Here is a 20,075-nt window from a genome sequence, read left to right as displayed (position 1 = left end):
CAAGAACATAAGACTGAAAAGAAAAGAATTACGAGGCGTGGGGCTTAGCATATATCCAGGTCATTCAGTCTTAATAAAACAGTCCATGGTTCTTTTCTTTTCATAGTCTGGTGAGATTGACATCGTGAATCACAAGACAGGGGACAAGTGCAATCTTAAATTTGTTCCTTATAGCTACTTCTCTCGGGACGTCGCGAGAAAGGTAAGAAGTTGGGATTAAAGTGTTTTTCACCTAGTGTATGTCCTGCAGAAAGTCTCTTCCTTTGAGGCTGGCATAGATGGATGTGTGTGCATTCAAAAAAAGGAGAGGTAAAGGAGAACCTCAGCAAAAGACAGTAAGTTAGAAAGTGAAAGTCAAGAGCAGCGAGATAGTAGAGTTGGCCCAGTGCTGAGGGTGCTTTCACTGCTGTGGGCCCAGGTTCGATCCCTGGTCGGGGAACTAGGATCCTGCAAACTGAGTGAGTGTGGCAAACAGACAGACAAACAGAACCAGGAGAGACTGAAAACGGGAACCGCTGCGGCAGGACTGAGGAGAGGACTGCGGGAAGAAGGCACGGGTGGCGCGACCCCTGTGAAGTCTGAGCGAGGCTTCTGTTACCGCCGCAGCGGAACTGTGCCGGGAGTTGTGTTGGGAGAGTGAACAGGTTCGTCTGTGGTCTCTCTGATTTCTGGGGAGAAGAACACAACATAATCCCGAGTACGGTCAGACCCTTTTCTTGTGTACATCGTTAGGAAAAAAAGCCCTGTACCACAAAATGGTAACGAAGCCCCCATTCATGAGGCTGGCCCTTTGAGCAGTTCAAGCACACTCCCACAGAGTAAGTCCAGCGGCTCCCATAGTCTGCAGCGGGGTGCAAGCAGCCTGCCCCAGGGCCAGGCTCTGGGGCGCGTCCCCGGTGCCGCCGTGCTCCCGAGCCTGCTCTCCACCCCTAGGTGACGGGGGAGGTGACCGACCCATCGGGCAGAGTTCACTTCGTGCTGCTGGGCACATGGGATGAGAAAATGGACTGCTTCAAAGCACAGCCGGTCCCCGGGGAGAACGGGGGTGACGCCCGGCAGCGCAGCCACGACACGGAGGAGAGCAGGGTGCTGCTCTGGAAGCGGAACCCTCTACCGTGAGTATCGCCATGGCGGCGTCCCTCCCCTGCCCTCCCGCTTAAGTCTGCGCGGACCAGCACTGGCAGAGGACCGAAAGGCGGCCCTGTGGGGTGGGGTTGTTGCAGGCCTTGTCCCAGGAGAGTTCAAATGACTCAGACCACACCTGCCCAAAAATGATTTGGTATCTCCTAAAGGTCCTTTGGTGGACAAGGAAATGGCAACCCACTCCAGTATTTTCTTGCCTGGGAAATCCCATGGACAGAAGAGCCTGGCAGACTGCAGTCCATGCGGTCACAGTCAGACCCGATGACTGAGCATGCACACACCAGAGCAGTCCTTCGGGTTGTGATTCAGAAGAATATTTTTCTGTAATTTAGAGCAAAACTGTTCAGAAAGAGCCAAGGGAGAAAGCTCCCTACCACCTGTGGCCTAAAGGCTCATGGCAATATGATGGTCCCTGAGACAATGTCCAGGACTTTGGAAATAATTAAGGTGGAGACCTTTTGTCTGCTGTAGTCATTTAATATGTTCAGTCCTAGTGATAGCCAAGGTTATCCCAGAAAGTAGCAAAAAGTAAAAGGAAACAAATTTGAAGTTTTATTTAGTAGAATGTTTCAGTCTTCCTAATTTCAACTGAGCATATCCCACACCCAGGAAACCATCCAGGTGGGGGCCCTGAGGTGGGGGGGCGGTGTCCTGGGAGGGGACGGTCCGCCAGGTCTCTTAGGCGCACCCACAGGCTCTGTGGGCACCTGGGGGCTGTATCCCTGGCGCGAGCTCAGCTGGACTCTGGCTCACGGGGCTCTGGGCCCTGCCCTGCAGGAAGAACGCGGAGAACATGTACTACTTCTCCGAGCTGGCTCTGACCCTCAACGCCTGGGAGGCCGGCACCGCGCCCACGGACAGCCGGCTGCGGCCCGACCAGAGGCTGATGGAGAACGGGCGCTGGGACGAGGCGAACGCGGAGAAGCAGCGCCTGGAGGAGAAGCAGCGGCTTGCGAGGAAGAAGCGCGAGGCCGAGGCCATGAGGGCCACGGAGGACGGTAAGGGCGCCTCTGCCGCGTATCCGCGCCCCGGTTGAGGGACAGGCCCCCCGTGTCCACGCCCTGGTTGAGGGATGCGCCCCCGTGTCCGCGCCCCGATGAGGGACACGCCCGCATGTCCGCGCCCTGGTTGAGGGACAGGCCCCCCGTGTCCGCGCCCTGGTTGAGGGATGCACCCCCGTGTCCGCGCCCCGGTTGAGGGAGGTGCCCGCGGCCCATGGCCCTGATCCTGCCTCCCCGCCTCTTGCCCGACAGGCACGGCCCACGACCCCTACAAGGCGCTGTGGTTCGAGCGCAGGAAGGACCCGGTGACCCGGGAGTTGACGCACATCTACCGCGGCGGCTACTGGGAGTGCAAGGAGCGGCAGGACTGGGACTCGTGCCCTGACATCTTCTGAAGGAGCCGCCGAGGAGGAGGAGCCCGCGGACTGCTGCCGGCGCCGCCTGCTCGAGCTCGTCTGTCTTAACCAATCACTTCTTGTTCCGAATCAGTCACCAGAAGCAGACCCGGTTGGTGGTGATTGGCTGGTTGCCTTAGCTGATTGACCCTGAAATCAACATTCTGGACCCCGCGTGCTTGTCGGGGAGGCGCCCCCAACTTCTCCGGAGTCGGGGGCCCCACCCACCCCCTGAGATGCTGGCCCTCACCCCCGCCCCGGAGCTGCCGCTCAGCCAGGCCCGCGGAGCACACTGCTGCAGGGCGCCCGGCCTTGTGCCGCGCGAGCTGATCCTAGAGGGTCCCTCGAAAAAGAAACCCGTTCAGACTTGGCCACGGAGCATCGTGAGCGCCGTGGTGGAGCCGAGGCACAGCCCAGGAGATGGCCGGGCCGCATGAGGCGCCCGCGAGGGGCTCGTCTGCAGGACCGGGACGCGCAGAGGTCATGCTTGGCAGTGTCTTCGCTCGTTAGCACACCCTGCTGCTGTTCTCCACCTTCGCTGACGGCCGCCGAGGCCGCTCGGGCGTCGCAGGAGGGTTGCCTTGTCCTCACGAGGGACTTTACGGACTCGCTCAGGCAGAGTGCTTCGGAGAACCCGGAGCGCGAGGCCGCGTGGACACGGCTGGCCGCGCGCTCTCCCGCCCGCTCACCCCACCGTCCCCGCCGCCTTCTCCTCCCCTCTCCTGCCTTCTTCTCGCTCTCTCTCCATCTCTGGGCACATACCCGCTCAGGTTTGTGCCTCGAGGAACAAAGCATTACCTGCCCCATTCTGCCACACTTCAGAATCTGAGAGAAGGCGTTTATTCCGAGTGAGTTTTCACCATCTCTCAGAACCCACGGACTGAAGCCACTTCTGGAATAATGTGTTAAATACCTGTATATTATATATATGTAGAGAAAAGTCCGAATTTTCTGTTTGATTTCCCTCCCTCCCGTTAAGAATCTTGCTCTCTGATCTCACTTGTCCCCCAGGGACTCTCGGACACACTAGTGCGGATGGGAGCCCCCTTGGGCGGACACGTCCCACGATCACCCAGCAGGGTCTGTGTCTGCGGGTCGCATCCTGGGCGCCCACTGCTGTCTCAGCTCCGCTCTCCTCACCCGACTCTGGAGGACGAAGCCCTGCCCCCTTGCCCAGCGTTCTGTCCTCCTCCACCCAGGAGAGTGTGGGTAGTCGGGCAGGAGGGGCGTTTGCGGCTGCAGCCTGCCTCTGCCCAAGCGCAGCGCCGCATAGCTGATCCTCCTTCCTGGGAACCGGGGCTGCAAGCCCCGCCTCGTGGGCTGATAAGAGAACCGCTCCTGTCTGGCCCAGATTTCCTTTTTTTTTCCCGTCTTTGTTTTGTTTCAGTTGTCTCTGGTCGGAAATCCGACCCCGTGCCGCCCACCCGTGGTTGAGGATCACAAATCGAGGTGCCTTCCTTGTCTGCTCTTCGTTGGTGTTCTCTGTTTCTGTTCCTTAACTGCCGAGCCTCAGCCAGCGTGGGTCCTTGCGGGGAATCATTCCAGGGGAAGCCGTCCCCGCAGGGAAACTGGATTTCTGCCGGGGAACCAGGCCCGCCCTGCCTGGTGGCCGTGGGGAGCTGCCTTGGGGGACTCGCTTCCCAGCACGAGGGAGGGGTTACGGCAGGGCTGCCACCTTCAGGGAGCCCCATGGAAGCAGTGACCCGCTCCTGGGGTGGGTGCTTCGGCCGGTGGGATTCCCCCGGAGACTGAACTCCCTGCTCTGTCCCCCCACCCCCTGCCTCCTCCATCTGCACTATGTCTCCAGCCTGATCCTCAGATTCCTGCTCAAGGAAGAGGCTTCCAGTCCTTCAGGTGAAATAAAGTCACACGGAAGCAAAACAAAACTATATATATTTTCAGTTTTTTTGCCTTATTGAATTTTTTTTCCAAGAAAACTACTAAATTAATTTTTAAAGAGTCAGATTGTTTGTCTGATTCACTTCTACTGAGTAGGAGGCAGCAGGAAGAGGTGGAGAACTGGCCCCACTGTGATTTGTTTTTTGGGAGTTGGGGAACTTGATCTTCATGAGAAACTGTGAGAAAAACTGGGCATGGATTTCCAGATGTTTGACTGAACTTAATTTCACCTGCCTGTTTAAATTCTCAGGATCTTAGCTGATCCACGCAGGGATTCAAATTCTGTGTTTTGAACATAAGGAACTGAGAGGTGATTGGAAGATCTTGGAAAGACATGAGGACACTGAAAATGCTAGTTTAGTTTTTCTCTGCAAAGTTCAAGGAGGGGAGAAGGTGGGCAAAGCTGTGGAAGCGGCTTGGAGGCCTCCGAGGAGGGCAATGCCAATTCCTGGCCTGAGGGGGCAGCCCCTGTCCGCTGAGCGTGTGTTTCTTTGTCCAGGGTCCTGAGATCGAAGCGCTCAACGTTGCCTGGCTTCCACTTCAACAATTTTTAAGATGTTCATGTTACAGTTGTCATGCTGAATATGAAGAAAGACACTCAGAAAATAAACTAATTTACTCAAGGTCACGTAGTTGATTGGTTAGTCACACCACTGGAATTCCAAGCTGGGTTTGTTTAACCCTGGAGTTTGCGACCTTTACAACCTTGTGTTCTGTGAGCCACTGGGTTGGAAGGCAGCGGGTAGCTAAGTCATTTCCTCCTCCTGGACTATACATCGTGAAGAAATGGGTATCTCTCTTTCCAGAAGCTTCTTAATGTGGATAATACCTTGTGGGGAGTCCTACCTGAAGGAAGGAGCATTCTTGAAGTTCGGCCTCCTGACACCTTTACATCTCACAGCTCTCATGCCCACAAAATCAGCTGCATTGTCAGGGTTTATTTTTTCGAGCCTGGTTCCCGGGAAGGCCACTTATCTGGTAGAGTCATTTGCCCGATTCCCGTTACTGGGCTTGGTGTGAAGTGTCAGCAGTGGTTTTTCTGACAGCCATAACATGGTAGTAGACCCCTGACATTTGTGAGAGCTGCATCCTGCAATCTTGAATAGCAGGTGGTGTGTAATTTCCTCCAGTAGGGGCAGTCTAATGTACCCAAAACATTTAAACATTCTTCTTTATTTCTTTAACGTATTATTTTGTGTTGGGTGTAGCTGATTGTGAACAGTGGGGGGACTCAGCCATGCACATGCGTGTGTCCATTCTTCCCCCGCAGACTGCCACATAACAGTCAACAGAGTTCCATGTGCTGACCAACAGGTCCTGTTGGTTATCCATTTTAAATGAAATACAGCAGTGTGTGCATGCCCACCCCAGACTCCCTCACTGGCCCTCCCCACACTGCTCCCCACACAACCATAAGTTCATTTGCTAAGTCTGTCAGTCTCTATGTTTTGTAAGTTCATTTGTATCCTTTTTAGATTCTACATGTAAGGGATGTCATATAATATTTCTCCTTCTCTTTCTTACTTCACTCAGTATGACGCTGTCTAGCTCCATCCTTCAACATCCTTCCTTCAGTTCTTTAAGGGGCTGCTGTGACATGATGGGCTGGGACAGAGATCCCCAGGAGTCTACCTTCCTCATGATTCAAAATTACATATGACTCAGCAAAATGATACATTATTGCATCTGCCAGGGAACTCTGCCCAGTCACTCAGTCCTGTCCGACTCTGTGATCCCACGGACTGTAGCCCGCCAGGGTCCTCTGTCCGTGGGATTATCCCAGGCAAGCATACCGGAGTGGGTTGCCATTTCCTTCTCCACAGGGACCTCTGAAGTCCCACAAAAACATTAAACCTCTGCATTTCAAGGATCTGCTCTACTTTCAGCAAGACAAATGAAAATCAACTTATAGTCCTAAAAGGAAGTATAGAAAAATCATTAGAACGTATTTACTATAAGGTATACATCTTGTGAAACTCTTAACATTGTTCTAAAAACTTAAGAGTTTGCTTCTAAAGGTTTATTAAAAAAAATTAAAAAGGTTTATAAAGCTTTTGCCCAGTAATGTGCTCTGCCCTGTGGGAAGCATTCCCGAAGCCTTCCATGGTTTTCTGTTCCAAAGTTCATAAAATAGATGGTGGTTACATTCTCCTCAGGCTTTCCTCCCTACCGTCTTTTCAGGTAAAGTGCTCCTCTTGGGGTTCACCTTGATTCCCCAGGGGAAGCTAACAAGCTGATCAGATGCAGCTTCCTTAAAGGTGAGAACTAGAGAGCTCAGATTCTTCTATAAATAGCCTTGCAGAAGTCACGCCTGAGTTTGGTAGAGGGATATTAGACGTTAGTAAAGAACCAGATGTTTGGGCTTCCCTGTTGGCTCAGACAGTACAGAATCTGCCTGCAGCACAAGAGACACAGGTTCAATCCCTGGGTCGGGAAATCCCCTGGAGAAGGGAATGGCAACCTTCTGTAGCATCTTTGCCTGGAAAATTCCATGGACAGAGGAACCTGGTGGGCTACAGTCCATGGGGTCTCAAAGAGTTGGGCACAACTGAGTGACTAACACACACTGAAAAACCAGTAGGCCCTGAGATAGATATGGCTAGGTATGTCTTCATTCATTAAACACTGACTTCCAACTTGTTACATAATATACATTAGGGATAGCGAGCTCAGATAAATGGACAATTACAATCTAGGTTGATAAATGGCACTGTAGAGTGGCAACACGCCTATAGGGAGTAGGGAGGCAGGGATAAAGACGTCACGGAAGCCTTCCACAACTAGAAGAATGTATCTGAGATGAGAGTTCCAAGTTAGAGGAAGAGCAAAGTATAAAATGCTGCATGGACCAAAAATCAAGGACCAAAATCAAGGAAAGCATCCTGAGTTTGGACGGCTACATGAATGGCTAGAGTTTAGGATCAATGAGAGGACACTGATTCGGTGATGGAGAGAGGTGAATCCCAAGTCACGCACGTCTTTATATACTTTAAAGAAGTCTTGGTTTCTGTTTTCAGTGAGAGAGCCAAAGAAAGATCTGTAAGCAGGATGGTGAGTTCCAGTGTGGAAAATGAGTGATAGGTAGTCAATCAAGAGGCTGGAGAAACTGTGAGAATGAGAGGTGCAGGAATTCCAGTCATGTTGAACAGGAATGAAGAGCACTTGAGCATGACTATTGGTGGAGAGCAGAGGGAAGGAGGAAGGAATCTGTATTTTTCTGGCTCTGGAAACGTAGATGGAAGGTCTAGAGGGAAAGATGGGTTCACTTTGGGCATTCTGAGTTGGAGGAGCCTGTGGAGAGGTTAAGGAAGCAATTTAAAACATGGGCCCAGATTCATTTTGCTGTGCCCCTGAAGCTAACACAACATTGTAAATCAACCATATCCCAATAAACATTAAAGTCATAGGGCCAAATGTAATGGCTACATTTTTGTGAAAACTGAGGAATGAGATGCTGAGAGGCTGCACATTGAAATCACCTGCAAGTTTAAAAAAAAAAAAAAAAAAAAAATATATATATATATATATATATATATATAATTCTGAGCCCCATCTACAGAGATTCTTACTCAGTTAGAGGTTAGAGCTTGGCCTAGTGCAGTTATATATATATAATATATGAATTCGAAGGGTCAAAAATTAAGAAATGGGAGAAGGTGGGATAAATCAGCATATTAGGGGATATTATTAAACTACAGCTTGCTTCTCAGAGTTTGAGAAAGGTCTGAGTCAATTCCACTTTTTGACAATGTCTATATGTTTCAAAATTTTTAAATGCCAAGATGAGATTACAAAAATTGAGGTTTTGTTGTTCAGTTGCTAAATCATGTCTGACTCTTTCCGACCCCATGGACTGCAGCACGCTAGGCTTCCCTGTCCATCACTTATCTCCCAGGAGTTTGCTCAAACTCATGTCCATTGAGTCACTGATGTTATCTACCCATCTCATCCTCTGCACCCCCTTGTCCTTCTGTCCTCAATCTTTCCCAGCAGAGTCTTTTCCAAAGAGTCGGCTCTTTGCATCAGGTGGCCAAAGTATTGGAGTTTCAGCTTCAGCATCAGTCCTTCCAGTGAAAATTCAGGGTTGATTTCCTTTAAGATGGACTGGTTTGATCTCCTAGCAGTCCAACGGACTCTCAAGGGTCTTCTCCAGCACCACAATTAGAAAGCATCAATTCTTTGGTGCTCAGCTTTCTTTATGGTCCAACTCTCACATCCATACATGATGCTGGAAAAACCACAGTTTGACTACAAGGACCTTTGTCGGCAAAGTGATGTCTCTGCTTTTTAGTACTCTGTCTAGGTTTATCATAACTTTTCTTCCAAGGAGCAAGTGACTTCTAATTTCATTGCTGCAATCATCATCTGCAGTGATTTTTGGAACCCAAGAAAATAAAATCTGTCACTGTTTTCACTTTTACCTCATTTATTTGCTGTGAAGTGATGGGACCAGATGCCATGATTTTAGTTTTTGAAGACAGTTTTAAGCCAGCTTTTTCACTCTCAGCAAGAGGATCTTTAGTTTCTCTTCATTTTCTGCCATAAAGGTGGAATCATCTGCATATCTGAGGTTGTTATTTCTCCTGACAATCTTGGTTCCAGCTTGTGATTCATCCAGCCCAGCATTTCACACGATGTACTATTCATATAAGTTAAATAAGCAGGGTGACAATATACAGCCTCAACAAAATTGAAGTACACTTTAAATATTTAGGTTTAGCAAATCAATGCTTTTAACATACAGATACCATGACCCTGTGTATAATATTTCATCGGTAGGTTATATTGAAAACTTACATTGGAAATCTTTACAAATGGCCTTCCTGACTGTTTTCTTCCATACAAGTCTTGAGGCCACTTTGACAATATCTGAAAAATTCCAAATGTTCATAACTTTTGGTTTTGTGAAATCTGCCTTCTCACAAGAAAAACAAATTCAAAAGAATAATCATTACAGTATTGTTTTTAATAATGAAAACTGAGGGAAAAAATTAAAATGTCCATCATTAAGAATTTGATTAAGTAGATTGTGTTATATCCACACAACCAATGCTGTGTAAGCATTAAAAAGAATGAAATAGGTCTACATAGCTAACATGAAAAAAAAGTCCATGATTTATTTTTACATGAGAAAAACAAATAGCAAGGTAGTTAGAAAAAGAGAAAAGTAAAATTATTACTTTTAGCTTATAAAGAGAGGCCTTGCCTACCTCTTGCTAAACATATATCCAAATCCTTCTTTTGCTACAAGGAAGCAGATATTTCATTACAGATATGAGGAAGCCACTTTTTACAAGTTGCTGAAATATCTCAGTTGGGAGAGCGTTAGACTGAAGATCTAAAGGTCCCTGGTTCAATCCCGGGTTTCGGCAGTGTGGTTTTAGGCGTCCCCACCAACGGATGTTCCACGAATACCCTATGTTTGCATCCTTGTATCCCTCCAGTGAGGGGGACCTCATTTGCCCTTGGATGGACAGGAAGCCCTGGTCCCTATGCCTTTTCTTTTTTTTTTCTTTTTTTTTTTCGACCTTTGCTTTTAAGCTGGTCAATATCAAGTCAGTGTCCCTTCCCTGCCCTTTAGTCCGTGAGTAACCAGCTCTCCCCAAGCACCACGAGCTCTTCGCTTTTTAAAAAAATTTTGTTTTTAATTAGAGGATAATTGCGTTACAATAGTGTGTTCGCTTCTGCAGTCAGCCGTAGGCAGACATGCCCCTCCCTCTTGAACCCCCCCCCCCCACCCGCACCCCACTCACCCCTCCAGGCGTCACAGCACGGATTTGAGCTCCCTGCCTCGCCAGCCAGTTCCCACTGGCTCTCTGTTGCACATGTGATAATGTATATTTTTCAACGTTACTCTTTCACTTCGTCCCTCCCTCTCCTCCCCCACCGTGTCCACTCCTCTGTTCCCTCTGTCTGCGTCTCCACGGCTACCCTGCAAATCGGTTCTTCAGTACCACCTTTCTAGGGTCCACACACACGCGTTAACATACATTTATTTTTTCTCTTCCTGACTTACTTCACTCTGTATAATAAGCACCAGGCTCTTCCACTTCATTCCCTTTCTAGTTCATCCCGCCTTCCTGGTTCGGACCACACGCCGCGAGCTGTGGGTTCCAATCTTCCCCGCGTGTTTGCGGGCCTGTGGCTCCCGGCTCTGCGTGGGGGGGGGGGTGGTGTTGCAGGCAGGGAGCCGCCACGTGCGGGGTGGGGGGCTGCCTTCGGGGTTGGCCACAGCCCCGCCCCATCTCTGCCAAAGAGATCCTCAACTGCAGCTTAGTTTGACTACACAAGGACAGTTTTCGGTGATGGTGGCAGAGGCCGGGTGAAGTGGGGTGAGAGGTTGGAATTCCTTTTTGGTTTATGTCTACACTAAAGTGAAAGTGAAGTCCCTCAGTCGTGTCCAACTCTGCAACCCCATGGACTGTAGCCCACCAGGCTTCTCTATCCATGGAATTTTCTAGGCAAGAGAACTGGAGTGGGTTGCCATTACTAGGGTTACCAAATCAAATACAGGGCGCCCAACTGAATTTAAATTTCAGAGAAACAATGACTATTTTTAGTATAATCATGTCCTAAAGATTGCACTGGACATAATAATTACATACTTGTTATTTTCCTGAAATTCAAACATAACTATATTTTTATTTGCTAATCGCAAACCACTGTTGTCCATCACATACCCACACCGCTCTGAATTGGATGCGCCCTCCCACCCTCACCGCCACCCCCACCCCGAACGCCCGGTAAAGGCACTCAGAAACTCTCATCAGGAGGAACTGGATTTCAGAAGAGACTGGTAGTTTCTTGTTCTTAACAACTTGCAGATTTCAAAAGACATCAGCTGATTTGTTCTCGTCACCACCAGACAAGACCTCAGGGGGGGATCACCACGGAACACCCCAGGAATCAGCCATCTTACCTGGTTCCAGGTTTCTAGTGCTGCCGACATTGGTCTGGGATGGGGGCGTCAAGGAAAGGGAGATTTGAAAGCTCTGGAGTGAATCTTGAAAACAAACAGAAAACATCGAAAAATTTGTTGAGATAATGAGCCACTTCATTCAAGGCAGTGCAGTGGCACACACAAGTAAAAGTGTTAGTCGCTTCAGTCATGTGCGACTCTTTGCAACCCTACAGACTGTAGCCCACCAGGCTCCTCTATCCATGCGATTCTCCAGGCAAGAACACTGGGTAGCCATGCCCTCCTCCAGGGGAATCTTCCTGACCCAGGGATCGAAAGGGGGTCTCTTACTTCTCATTCACTGGCTGGAGGTTCTCTGCCACTAAGGCACCTGGGAAGCCCCATGGACCATCCACTCTCAGGCAAGGCTCCGTTTTTTTGCCAGCTCCCAGGCTGGGACACAGGGAGAGAGGCAGAAGGCCTATATCTCACATTCTAAAAACTCAAGATGTGATGAAAGTCAGCATGGAGGACCTATGATTTGCTCTCCCCTTTCTGTTAACCTGTGCCCAGAGAGCCGCTGAGGAGGAGCTTCATCCCCCAAATCTTTGTGCTTTTGGTGGAAGGATGCATTTTGATAAGGGCCTCTGAAAAAGTCAATGATGATCAAAAGAAAGGGAAAAAACAGTGGATAAATGTCAGGCAGACCAAGCTTTGCATGATTTATGTCAGCATGTGTGATGGTGGACTTGATGTGTCAATATAGCTAGCTCTGGTACATAAATGCATAAATACATCTGGTAAGATGGTGCTGTGAAGGTATTCTTTTTTTTTTTTTTTTGAAGGTATTCTTTAGATGTAATTAATATTTAAGTCAGTAGACTCTGAATAAAGCAGTGGATTACCCTCCATAAAGTGGGTATGCCTCATCCAATTATCTGAAGGTTTAAGAACAAAGATTGGGGTTTCCTAATGGAGAAAGAACTCTCCTCAAGACTAACATTGAAAACTTGCCCAAGCCTACCATTGGTTGCCCTGCTGAAGTTGGCCTAGAGACTGCAAAATCAACTCTTACCTGAATTTCCAGCTTGTTGGCCAACCCAGTAGATTTTAAACTTGCCAGCCCCCACAATCCCCTGAGCCAATGAAATAATAGTCTCTCAGTCCTGTGTGACTCTTTGTGACCCCATGGACTGTAACCTGCCAGGCTCCTCTGTCCATGGATTTTCCAGGCAAGAATACTGGAGTGGGTTGCCATTCCTTTCTCCAGGGGAAATTCTCAACCCAGGGATTGAATCTGGGTCTCCTGCATTGCAGGCAGATTCTTTACCATCTGAGCCACCAGGGAAGCCCCGATAAAATAATAAGTCTCGATCTATCCACCAGGATGGCAGGCTTTAAAGTGTTACACACAGGTAAGATGGAAGGGTGAGATAGTTATTATCGCTCCTGAGGAAAAAGTGCTCTGAACAACGTCAACCACCTCAGGACCATGAGGGTGGGCATTATATTCCTAGGAAATGTTGGGCCTTTGCCTTAAAAAGGCAAACTCTTCCCAGTTTCTAGTCTGAAGAATCTCTTCCAAAAGTATTTAGATAGAAGCAAGAGGCCCAGGGAAGACAGGTGTCACTTGCTTGCATCACCAAGCTTGAAAGCCTGGCACACTTCTACTCGCCTTTCAAGGTACAGTTCTAATTCTCCCCACACCCCCGCTGGCAGGTCCTTCTCTCCTTGCCTTCTATGCATTACTCTGTGTTATCTGAGCACTTCCATCTTCCTGTATTAAAGCATTAATTACACCGCCCCAAAGGTCCCTAGACAGCATATTAGAAAGCAGAGACATTCCTTTGCCAACAAAGGTCCCTCCAATCAAAGCTATGGTTTTTCCAGTACCCATGCATGGATGTGAGAGGTGAACTATAAAGAAAGCTGAGCACTGAAGAATTGATGCTTTTGAACTGTGGTGTTGGAGAAGACTCTTGAGGATTGCAGGGAGATCCAACCAGTCCATCCTAAAGGAAATCAGTCCTGAATACTCATTGGAAGGACTGATGCTGAAGCTGAAAGTCCAAAACTTTGGCCACCTGATGCGAAGAACTGACTCATTGGAAAAGACCTGATGCTGGGAAAGATTGAAGGTGGGAGGAGAAAGGGACAACAGAGGATGAGATGGTCGGATGGCATCATCTACTCGATGGACAGGAGTTTGGGACAGGGAGGCCTGGCGTGCTGCAGTCCATGCGGTCGCAGAGAGTCAGACACGACTGAGCGACTGAACTGAACTGAACTGAAAGGTCTGCTCCCAGCTCTATAGTGGAGCCACAACGCAGGGCAGGGAGCACCAAGCATTCGGGTCACCCAGTGCCTCCCCAGGGCGCGGCGTGACGAGGCCCACAGGACCGAAAGGGCACGAAGGGGTCTGTGGCGCCGAAACAGGGCGTGTTCGGAGGGACGCGGGGTCGCGCGGCTCCCGGAGCCCTGGGCGGGGGCGCTCCACGGCTTCAGGCCGGAGCCCAGAGCGTCGCCCTCAGCTAATCCGTCTCGTGGGCCCAGAACGGGGACGGGAAAGTGCCGCGTGGCGCTTCTCGGACGAGGAATCGGCCGCACCCCGCCTCGCGCGCTGAACGAGGCCGCCGCCCCCGCGCACTTCGGGGTGAGGGCGCCGCGCGGGGTGGGGGCCCTGAGGGCTGGCTTCTCCCGCCTCAGGGTTGTGCAGGTCTCAGGAGGCACGTTTGCCAGGGGATCGCTACAGAAAGGCGCACCTCTTCTATTTCACTGGAGAAACCTGCCTTCGGCTGCCAGAGAGCCACCTATTCCCCTTCCTTCCGTCCTCCCCACTTGGCCCGCGCCCCGCCGCAGGATCTGCGGACTGGAATTGGAACGCTCGCAGGAGGAAGCGGGAACGCCTGGAACGTCTCCCCCACAATCCTCAGCGCCAGCGTCGGTACGGCTTTCACCCACCAGAACACATCTTGCAGCTGTGAGCCCGGATAGCTCAGTCGGTAGAGCATCAGACTTTTAATCTGAGGGTCCAGGGTTCAAGTCCCTGTTCGGGCGCAGCTTCTGTTTTTTTTTTTTTTAAAACCGGGATTTTTAAAAGTGAGAACCAGTTGTAGGAGCCTCTATTTGTTAGCCTCTTTCCTTTAGAAAAGGGAGTGAAATGTGGCGCGTGTACGCTGCGAATCCAGTCGCTTTCGGGGGAACAGCCCGGTAGACCCCGCGCGCTCTGGTTGCAGAGGCGCCGCGAGATGCGCGGTGCGTCGCAGACGCTCTAAAGCCGCTGGTTTCCGGGCAACCGCCGGCGGGCGGCGCGGCCTCGGCTGCTGAGGTGGACGGCGCCTCGGGCAGGCCGGGGCTCCCGCAGTGGCCGCCGCCCTCCGGTCTCACCCGGAGCTTTGGAGCGGGGCAGGCCTGCTTCTGTTGTGGATGCTTTGAGGGCAGATGAGTGACTTCAGTTAAAAGATACCGTGTTCTGCCACCCTGACGGCGGGGGCGGCGCCTGAAGGGACCCGCGTCAATCACGCGCTGCGCGCCCGGCGGGCACCTAGAGGGCGCCTCTTCGTCCTCTCGTTGGCGTCCTGGGAGAGGCCGGGAAAGCCCCAGGGGCGAGAAAAGGCGGCCTGGGACTCGGCAGGACGTGAATGTTCCTCAGGCGACAGGAATGCGGTTTCTTTCTCGCTGCTCTGGAAAGCTCCAAGCTAAAAGCGGCGCACTTTGGAAGGTGAAGTTGGCAACTGAAAAAGCAGAGATGAGAGTCGAATCTTTTTAACATTTTTCTTTAAAATTTTCCTCAACAGGGTTGAAGGTGTAGCCAACCTCGCCGAAATAGCTCAGTTGGGAGAGCGTTAGACTGAAGATCTAAAGGTCCCTGGTTCAATCCCGGGTTTCGGCAGGGCTTTTTGAGTGGGTCTGGAGTCCTTTTCTTTCCTTAGTGACTTCCCAAAGGCAAGCCACCACACACGGTGAAGATGCTAAGAGCTTAAGTCTTTAAAGAAACCACAGATCATGGAATGACCTGGACCCAGTAGCACAGTCACTCCACTTAAACACTGTTGGATGCTGGGTCACAACATGTGTCCTGACTCTCATTTATAATGTGTCAGCTCAGGTCTACAGGTGGAAGGTCTTGGGTTTGATGCCAAATATAATCGCGTTGGGCTTGCAAGTTTTCCTTATCGGAAGCAGACATGAAGACAGTGTTCAAAAACGTTTGTCTCTACAGCAGGACTGGCAAATCAGGGTCCCACCAGTGCGTTAGAAGAATGGTCGGGATGGTTCCTTGCTGGAGAGGTGATTTATAAGCACGTGTCACTACCTAAAATATTTTTTGCAACCTCAGTTTTCTCATCAACAGTGCATGAAGTGTTACTGCTCAGCGCGAATATTTGCATATTTCCTGGCAGGAGCATTGCCATCGTGACTCTGACGACACGGATGCAAATGTCTCGGTTATGTGTTTATTGATGTTTTGAATATAAACTAATACTACATATTAGTTTTAAGGTAAAAATATCCAAAGGCCAAGTATCTGTCATACAAACGCTGTAAAAGACTGAGGTTGGGAGAGGAAGTTATCTGGCACTTTCCTCCCCTTTCACTTTTTCTGCAAAACCCACCCCCGTCTCGCCTGCCTTTTGGGTTGTAAACTCCGTACAGAATCAAGTGTGTTTTGCACAACCTCACCTCAGAGAGTGGTGTGGACACATGCCAATTTGTTTCACGATTCTAAAATAACCGCCGCCCGAACAGGGACTTGAACCCTGGACCCTCAGATTAAAAGTCTGATGCTCTACCGACTGAGCTATCCGGGCTCTCAAAAATACCTCTTCTCTTAGTCTATCCACAGAAAATAGACCGCGTTGCCGTTCCTATTGGATTAAAATTCTGAGTCTTTTTGTTGATTTAGTGAATGGTGAAACTGCAAAGTCAAGTTCCAGCAGGCGCTTGGTGGAAGTCTTTTCTGATCCCATCACAGACTATGAAGAAAATATTAGTAAGTACCTGCCAACCCCTGCTCCGACCAAAGCAGGACTCTCACCCCTTGCATCCTAAAGGGAACATCTCAGGAGGAATTCTCCTGATTTAGGATCTGTGGGCGGGTCTCCTGGTGAGCTGGGGATTTCTAAACCCAGTCTTGGTCCGTGAAGAGCCCCAGAGCATCTTGTGGGTGGAACCTTATGAATAACTGATTAGGCTTCCTGTCTTTATTCATCAGAACCTATCCAGCACCAAGATACGGTGCGCGTCCTCAGTGAGGCGGGAAGACTCGAAATAGATGTCAAGCGCTTGGGTGGTGGGAAGCCGGTCAACACCAGAAGTTAAGGATCCTAATTAGTCTTCCAGCGGGTGATGATGCCCAGCTGAGCTGCCAATGATAACTGGGGGCCTGAAGGCTCAGGAAGAGAATTCTGAGCAGAGGGAAGGGCAGAAAGGAAAAGACCTCTGCTAGTGAATCTGAACATTTTCCTCTAAGCTCTCATTGAAAAGTTCTGATCAGGTTGAATTTTATATTTTTAGGAAGTCCTATTACCCTGGAGGCAACCCGTGTTGCCTGTCATGCCTGTCATGACATGTTGCAGCCATCAAGCCATCAGTCACTGCAGCTTCCCTGTTGGTGCGCTCGCTCTAAGGGGCATTCAAAATGGAGAAAAAACAGGATATTGGCCCTCGATAGTTAAGATGCATGTCAGAGGAATAATTTCAATGAGCCCAAATCCTTGCATCATCCCATACTTAGAAAAGCACTAAAATAATTAACTTGAGGTGTCTGTTTTTCTGTGTTTAGCAGCAATCTTTTGATGTTCAATTACATGTTTGTTTGTTTGTTTTTCCCCTCCAGGAAAAACTCCTATATAGCCTGGGCCCTGCCTTACTTTCTTTGGAATAGTTCCTCAGAGCTATCTGAGAGTCTGCTTCTCTGGCTATAGTCTTTAGTAAGGTCCTTGAATAAAACATAGCTCTTAAGTTGTGGGTTCTGTGTGTGTGCGTGTTTTGCAATTGTCACTAGTAGGCCCACCCCCTTTTATTTTCTTACTCCTGCTCCTTCATGGCCATGTTATTTATTGAGGTGTTGGATAAGATCCCTTGAAAGAGAAAGGAAGGGAAAGGAATCCTATGGGAGTAGAGCCTCATAAAAGTTTTAGCCTTCCCTGGAATTCAGACACTTCCTCTGTCCGGGAAGAATAATTGCAGTTCTTTTATGGAGAAATGTATCAGTGTAACCAAGCAGGATCCTAGGGGGCCTTCCTGGGATACACCCCTCCCTCCTCACTACAAGCTCTACCTGTCTCTTGTTTGTAGAAAGGTTTAGTCTCCCAGGCCTCCCAAAGGCTAGCTCTAGACATAAGGATTGGAAAAATGTAAAGATACAGTAACAAAAGCTAGCAGTTGGGCCAGCAGTTTTTATTCAGTCACTAAGTTGTGTCCAACTCTTTGCAACCCCATGGACTGCAGCACACTAGGCTTCCCTGTCCTTCACTATGTTCCAGAGTTTGCGCAAATTCATGCCCACTGAGTGGTGATGCTATCTGACCATCTCATCCTCTGCCGCCCACTTCCTGGGCCAAGAGAACTGGTAACAATGGAAACAGATCAGCCATGTAAGTCACAGAATCTTTAGTTCCTCCCTGAAGGACACAGATAGTATCTGATGCACATTCCTGAGGTGGTTTGCAGATGCTAAAACCACCACCAGAAGGAAAAAGCTAACTGCACAGTGAGCAGACTATGACTCCATCTTGAGCAGTACCGAATCTGTGGCTTGCATACTTCCAGAAACTCGCCTCAAGAAAGTGGAACCCAACTGACCCTGGAGTTGAAGATTAACTGTGATTAAAACAAGAGGAGTCCAGCCAGACCACAGCATTACTCATTTTGAGATGATTGTCAGAGCTGGCTGTGCTGTTCTGCACACAAGCCCCACCTGCTCACCCCGGACACTTCCTGGTTTTTCCTATGAAATCTTTTTCTCTCCAACTGAAAACTTGGAGATGGTTTGGGGGACACCAGCCTTCTATTTTCCTAGGTTGCTGGCTTCCTGAATAAAGCTTCTTTCTTTTCCCACCAGTTCTTGTGTCTCTTGAACATTGACTTTTGAGTGAGAGCAGCTGAACCTGAGTTCAGCTCCTGCTGGTAACCTCAGGAACTATGAGCAAAGTTTAAAAAGTAATCCAGTATGGAAAGATATTCATGTTCCGTTGAAAAAAAATGACAGAAGGTGCCAAACAATATGTATGACATAATATGTGTCGAAGAGTCAAAGGATGTGTACAGAAATATACATCCTTTAAATGTATATATCTGTATATATATGTATTAAACATATGTATACATGTATTAAATATGTATATTTATATATTTGTTTTTTGCATATACATGAGATGTTTAAGGATAGAAAACAATCTAATAAAAATGACCACCTTTTGAGGAACAGCTTTGAAGTGTGTGTTTCCTCTAAGTACATCTGTATTATTGGCTAAAAAAAACAAGCATGTATTGTTTTAAATAATAAATGAAGAATAAAAAAGGTATCAGATTATTCTATCCTTCAGAGATCACATAGGCAGTCCTTCAGATCAAAGCGTCCCTGATCCTGTGTTTTCTACAGACCCCAGCAGACAAAAGTGAAAAGCAAACTTCCCTCCCAGTAGGGGCTGGGTCTCCCTCTGAGCCTCAGGGTTTTGGAGGGGGGTTCCTGGTGTCCAGGAGGACTTTTCCCCTGTATCCTTCTTAGTTTTTCTGGATGGTCTAAGAATTAAATTGATGAGACATATTAACAGGAGAAAATCAAACAAAAGTTGAATAACATGTATATATGGAAGTGACCCAGAAAAATCAGTAACTTGCCAAAACGTCTGAAACCCTCACCACAAGTATTTTCAGCTCAAGCCAAAAGAGGATGCTAGGGATAGTGATTTGGGACCTCAAAGAGGGAGAAGGCAACTGACATGGGGATGGAAAAGCAAATGTTTGATAAACCAATGTTGGCTGGGCCATGCAGAGGCCATGGGCGGGACAGAGGGGACTTTTAATGCAGAGCCTATGCTAGATTTTTCCCTGTCTACAAACCTGTTAGTACTCTAGCTGCCTATGGTGGTGGTAGCTCTCTGCCTGAAACAGGTCCTCCATCCCCTGTCTTCAGGCAGTTAGGGAGAAGGTCAAAAGTCACACTTTCTTCCCGAGTCTTTTGGACTTTGACTGTTTTCAGCTTTAGACAATCCGCATGCCAAAGACACATTTTGAGGTGGTGAATTTGCTGCCCTACACTGGTAGTGAAAAATCACCAGTGAAATTAGAAGCATCTTTCACAAATGAAGGTGTGGATCCCTATGACTCATATGACATGGAGTTAACCAAGAAAAATAAAAGCAGCTCCCCGCACCCCCATCGCAGGAGTTCCCTGTCTGATGAAGTCAATCCTCTGAGGAGCTGGTGAGGTTTTGGCATAACCTCAGCTTCTAGCACAGCTCGGGCTTCAAAGCTGAGTACGGCTTTGAATGCAACTCGGGGGAGCATGAAGATCTATTTGCTGTTCTCCTGAAGGCAGACTAGATGGACAGGCACCGAACACGGAGAACCGAAGTCTCTGAGGGCGAAACATCAAGTGTTGATGGTGTGGAACTGGGTTGCTTAGCACAGAGAGAGTTAACTGGAGTTGTGTGCAATCTCATTTAACAAACTGTAGTGTTTTTTTTCCCCCCTATGCACGATCCCTCCATCTCTTCATCCTCCATCCTGAAA

At 48.9% G+C, this 20,075-nt stretch overlaps 1 protein-coding gene and 4 non-coding genes across 5 annotated transcripts in view; 4 read left to right on the top strand and 1 right to left on the bottom strand.

The window, feature by feature from the left end:
• Positions 1–5,066, top strand: part of OSBP (oxysterol binding protein) — a 30,986-nt gene extending 25,920 nt beyond the window's left edge. Inside the window, exons 11-14 of the mRNA XM_061154288.1 lie at positions 107–202; positions 934–1,115; positions 1,921–2,141; positions 2,397–5,066. Coding sequence (XP_061010271.1) covers positions 107–202; positions 934–1,115; positions 1,921–2,141; positions 2,397–2,539 — 642 coding nt within the window. The 3' untranslated portion in view covers positions 2,540–5,066. The remainder of the gene's footprint in view (positions 1–106; positions 203–933; positions 1,116–1,920; positions 2,142–2,396) is intronic.
• Positions 5,067–9,737: 4,671 nt separating this feature from the next.
• On the top strand, positions 9,738–9,810 carry TRNAF-GAA (transfer RNA phenylalanine (anticodon GAA)). The gene has a single exon. It is a non-coding gene; the product is annotated as a tRNA-Phe (tRNA).
• Positions 9,811–14,320: 4,510 nt separating this feature from the next.
• Positions 14,321–14,393, top strand: TRNAK-UUU (transfer RNA lysine (anticodon UUU)). Its single transcript has one exon. It is a non-coding gene; the product is annotated as a tRNA-Lys (tRNA).
• Positions 14,394–15,155: 762 nt separating this feature from the next.
• On the top strand, positions 15,156–15,228 carry TRNAF-GAA (transfer RNA phenylalanine (anticodon GAA)). The gene has a single exon. It is a non-coding gene; the product is annotated as a tRNA-Phe (tRNA).
• An 846-nt stretch (positions 15,229–16,074) lies between these two features.
• TRNAK-UUU (transfer RNA lysine (anticodon UUU)) lies at positions 16,075–16,147 on the bottom strand. Its single transcript has one exon. It is a non-coding gene; the product is annotated as a tRNA-Lys (tRNA).
• Positions 16,148–20,075: the final 3,928 nt, after the last annotated feature.

This window comes from Dama dama, chromosome 1, assembly GCF_033118175.1.
Source record: "Dama dama isolate Ldn47 chromosome 1, ASM3311817v1, whole genome shotgun sequence".
Lineage (NCBI taxonomy): Eukaryota > Metazoa > Chordata > Mammalia > Artiodactyla > Cervidae > Dama > Dama dama.
The sequence above is the reverse complement of the archived record's forward strand: the minus strand, read 5'-3'. Positions and strand labels throughout refer to the sequence as shown.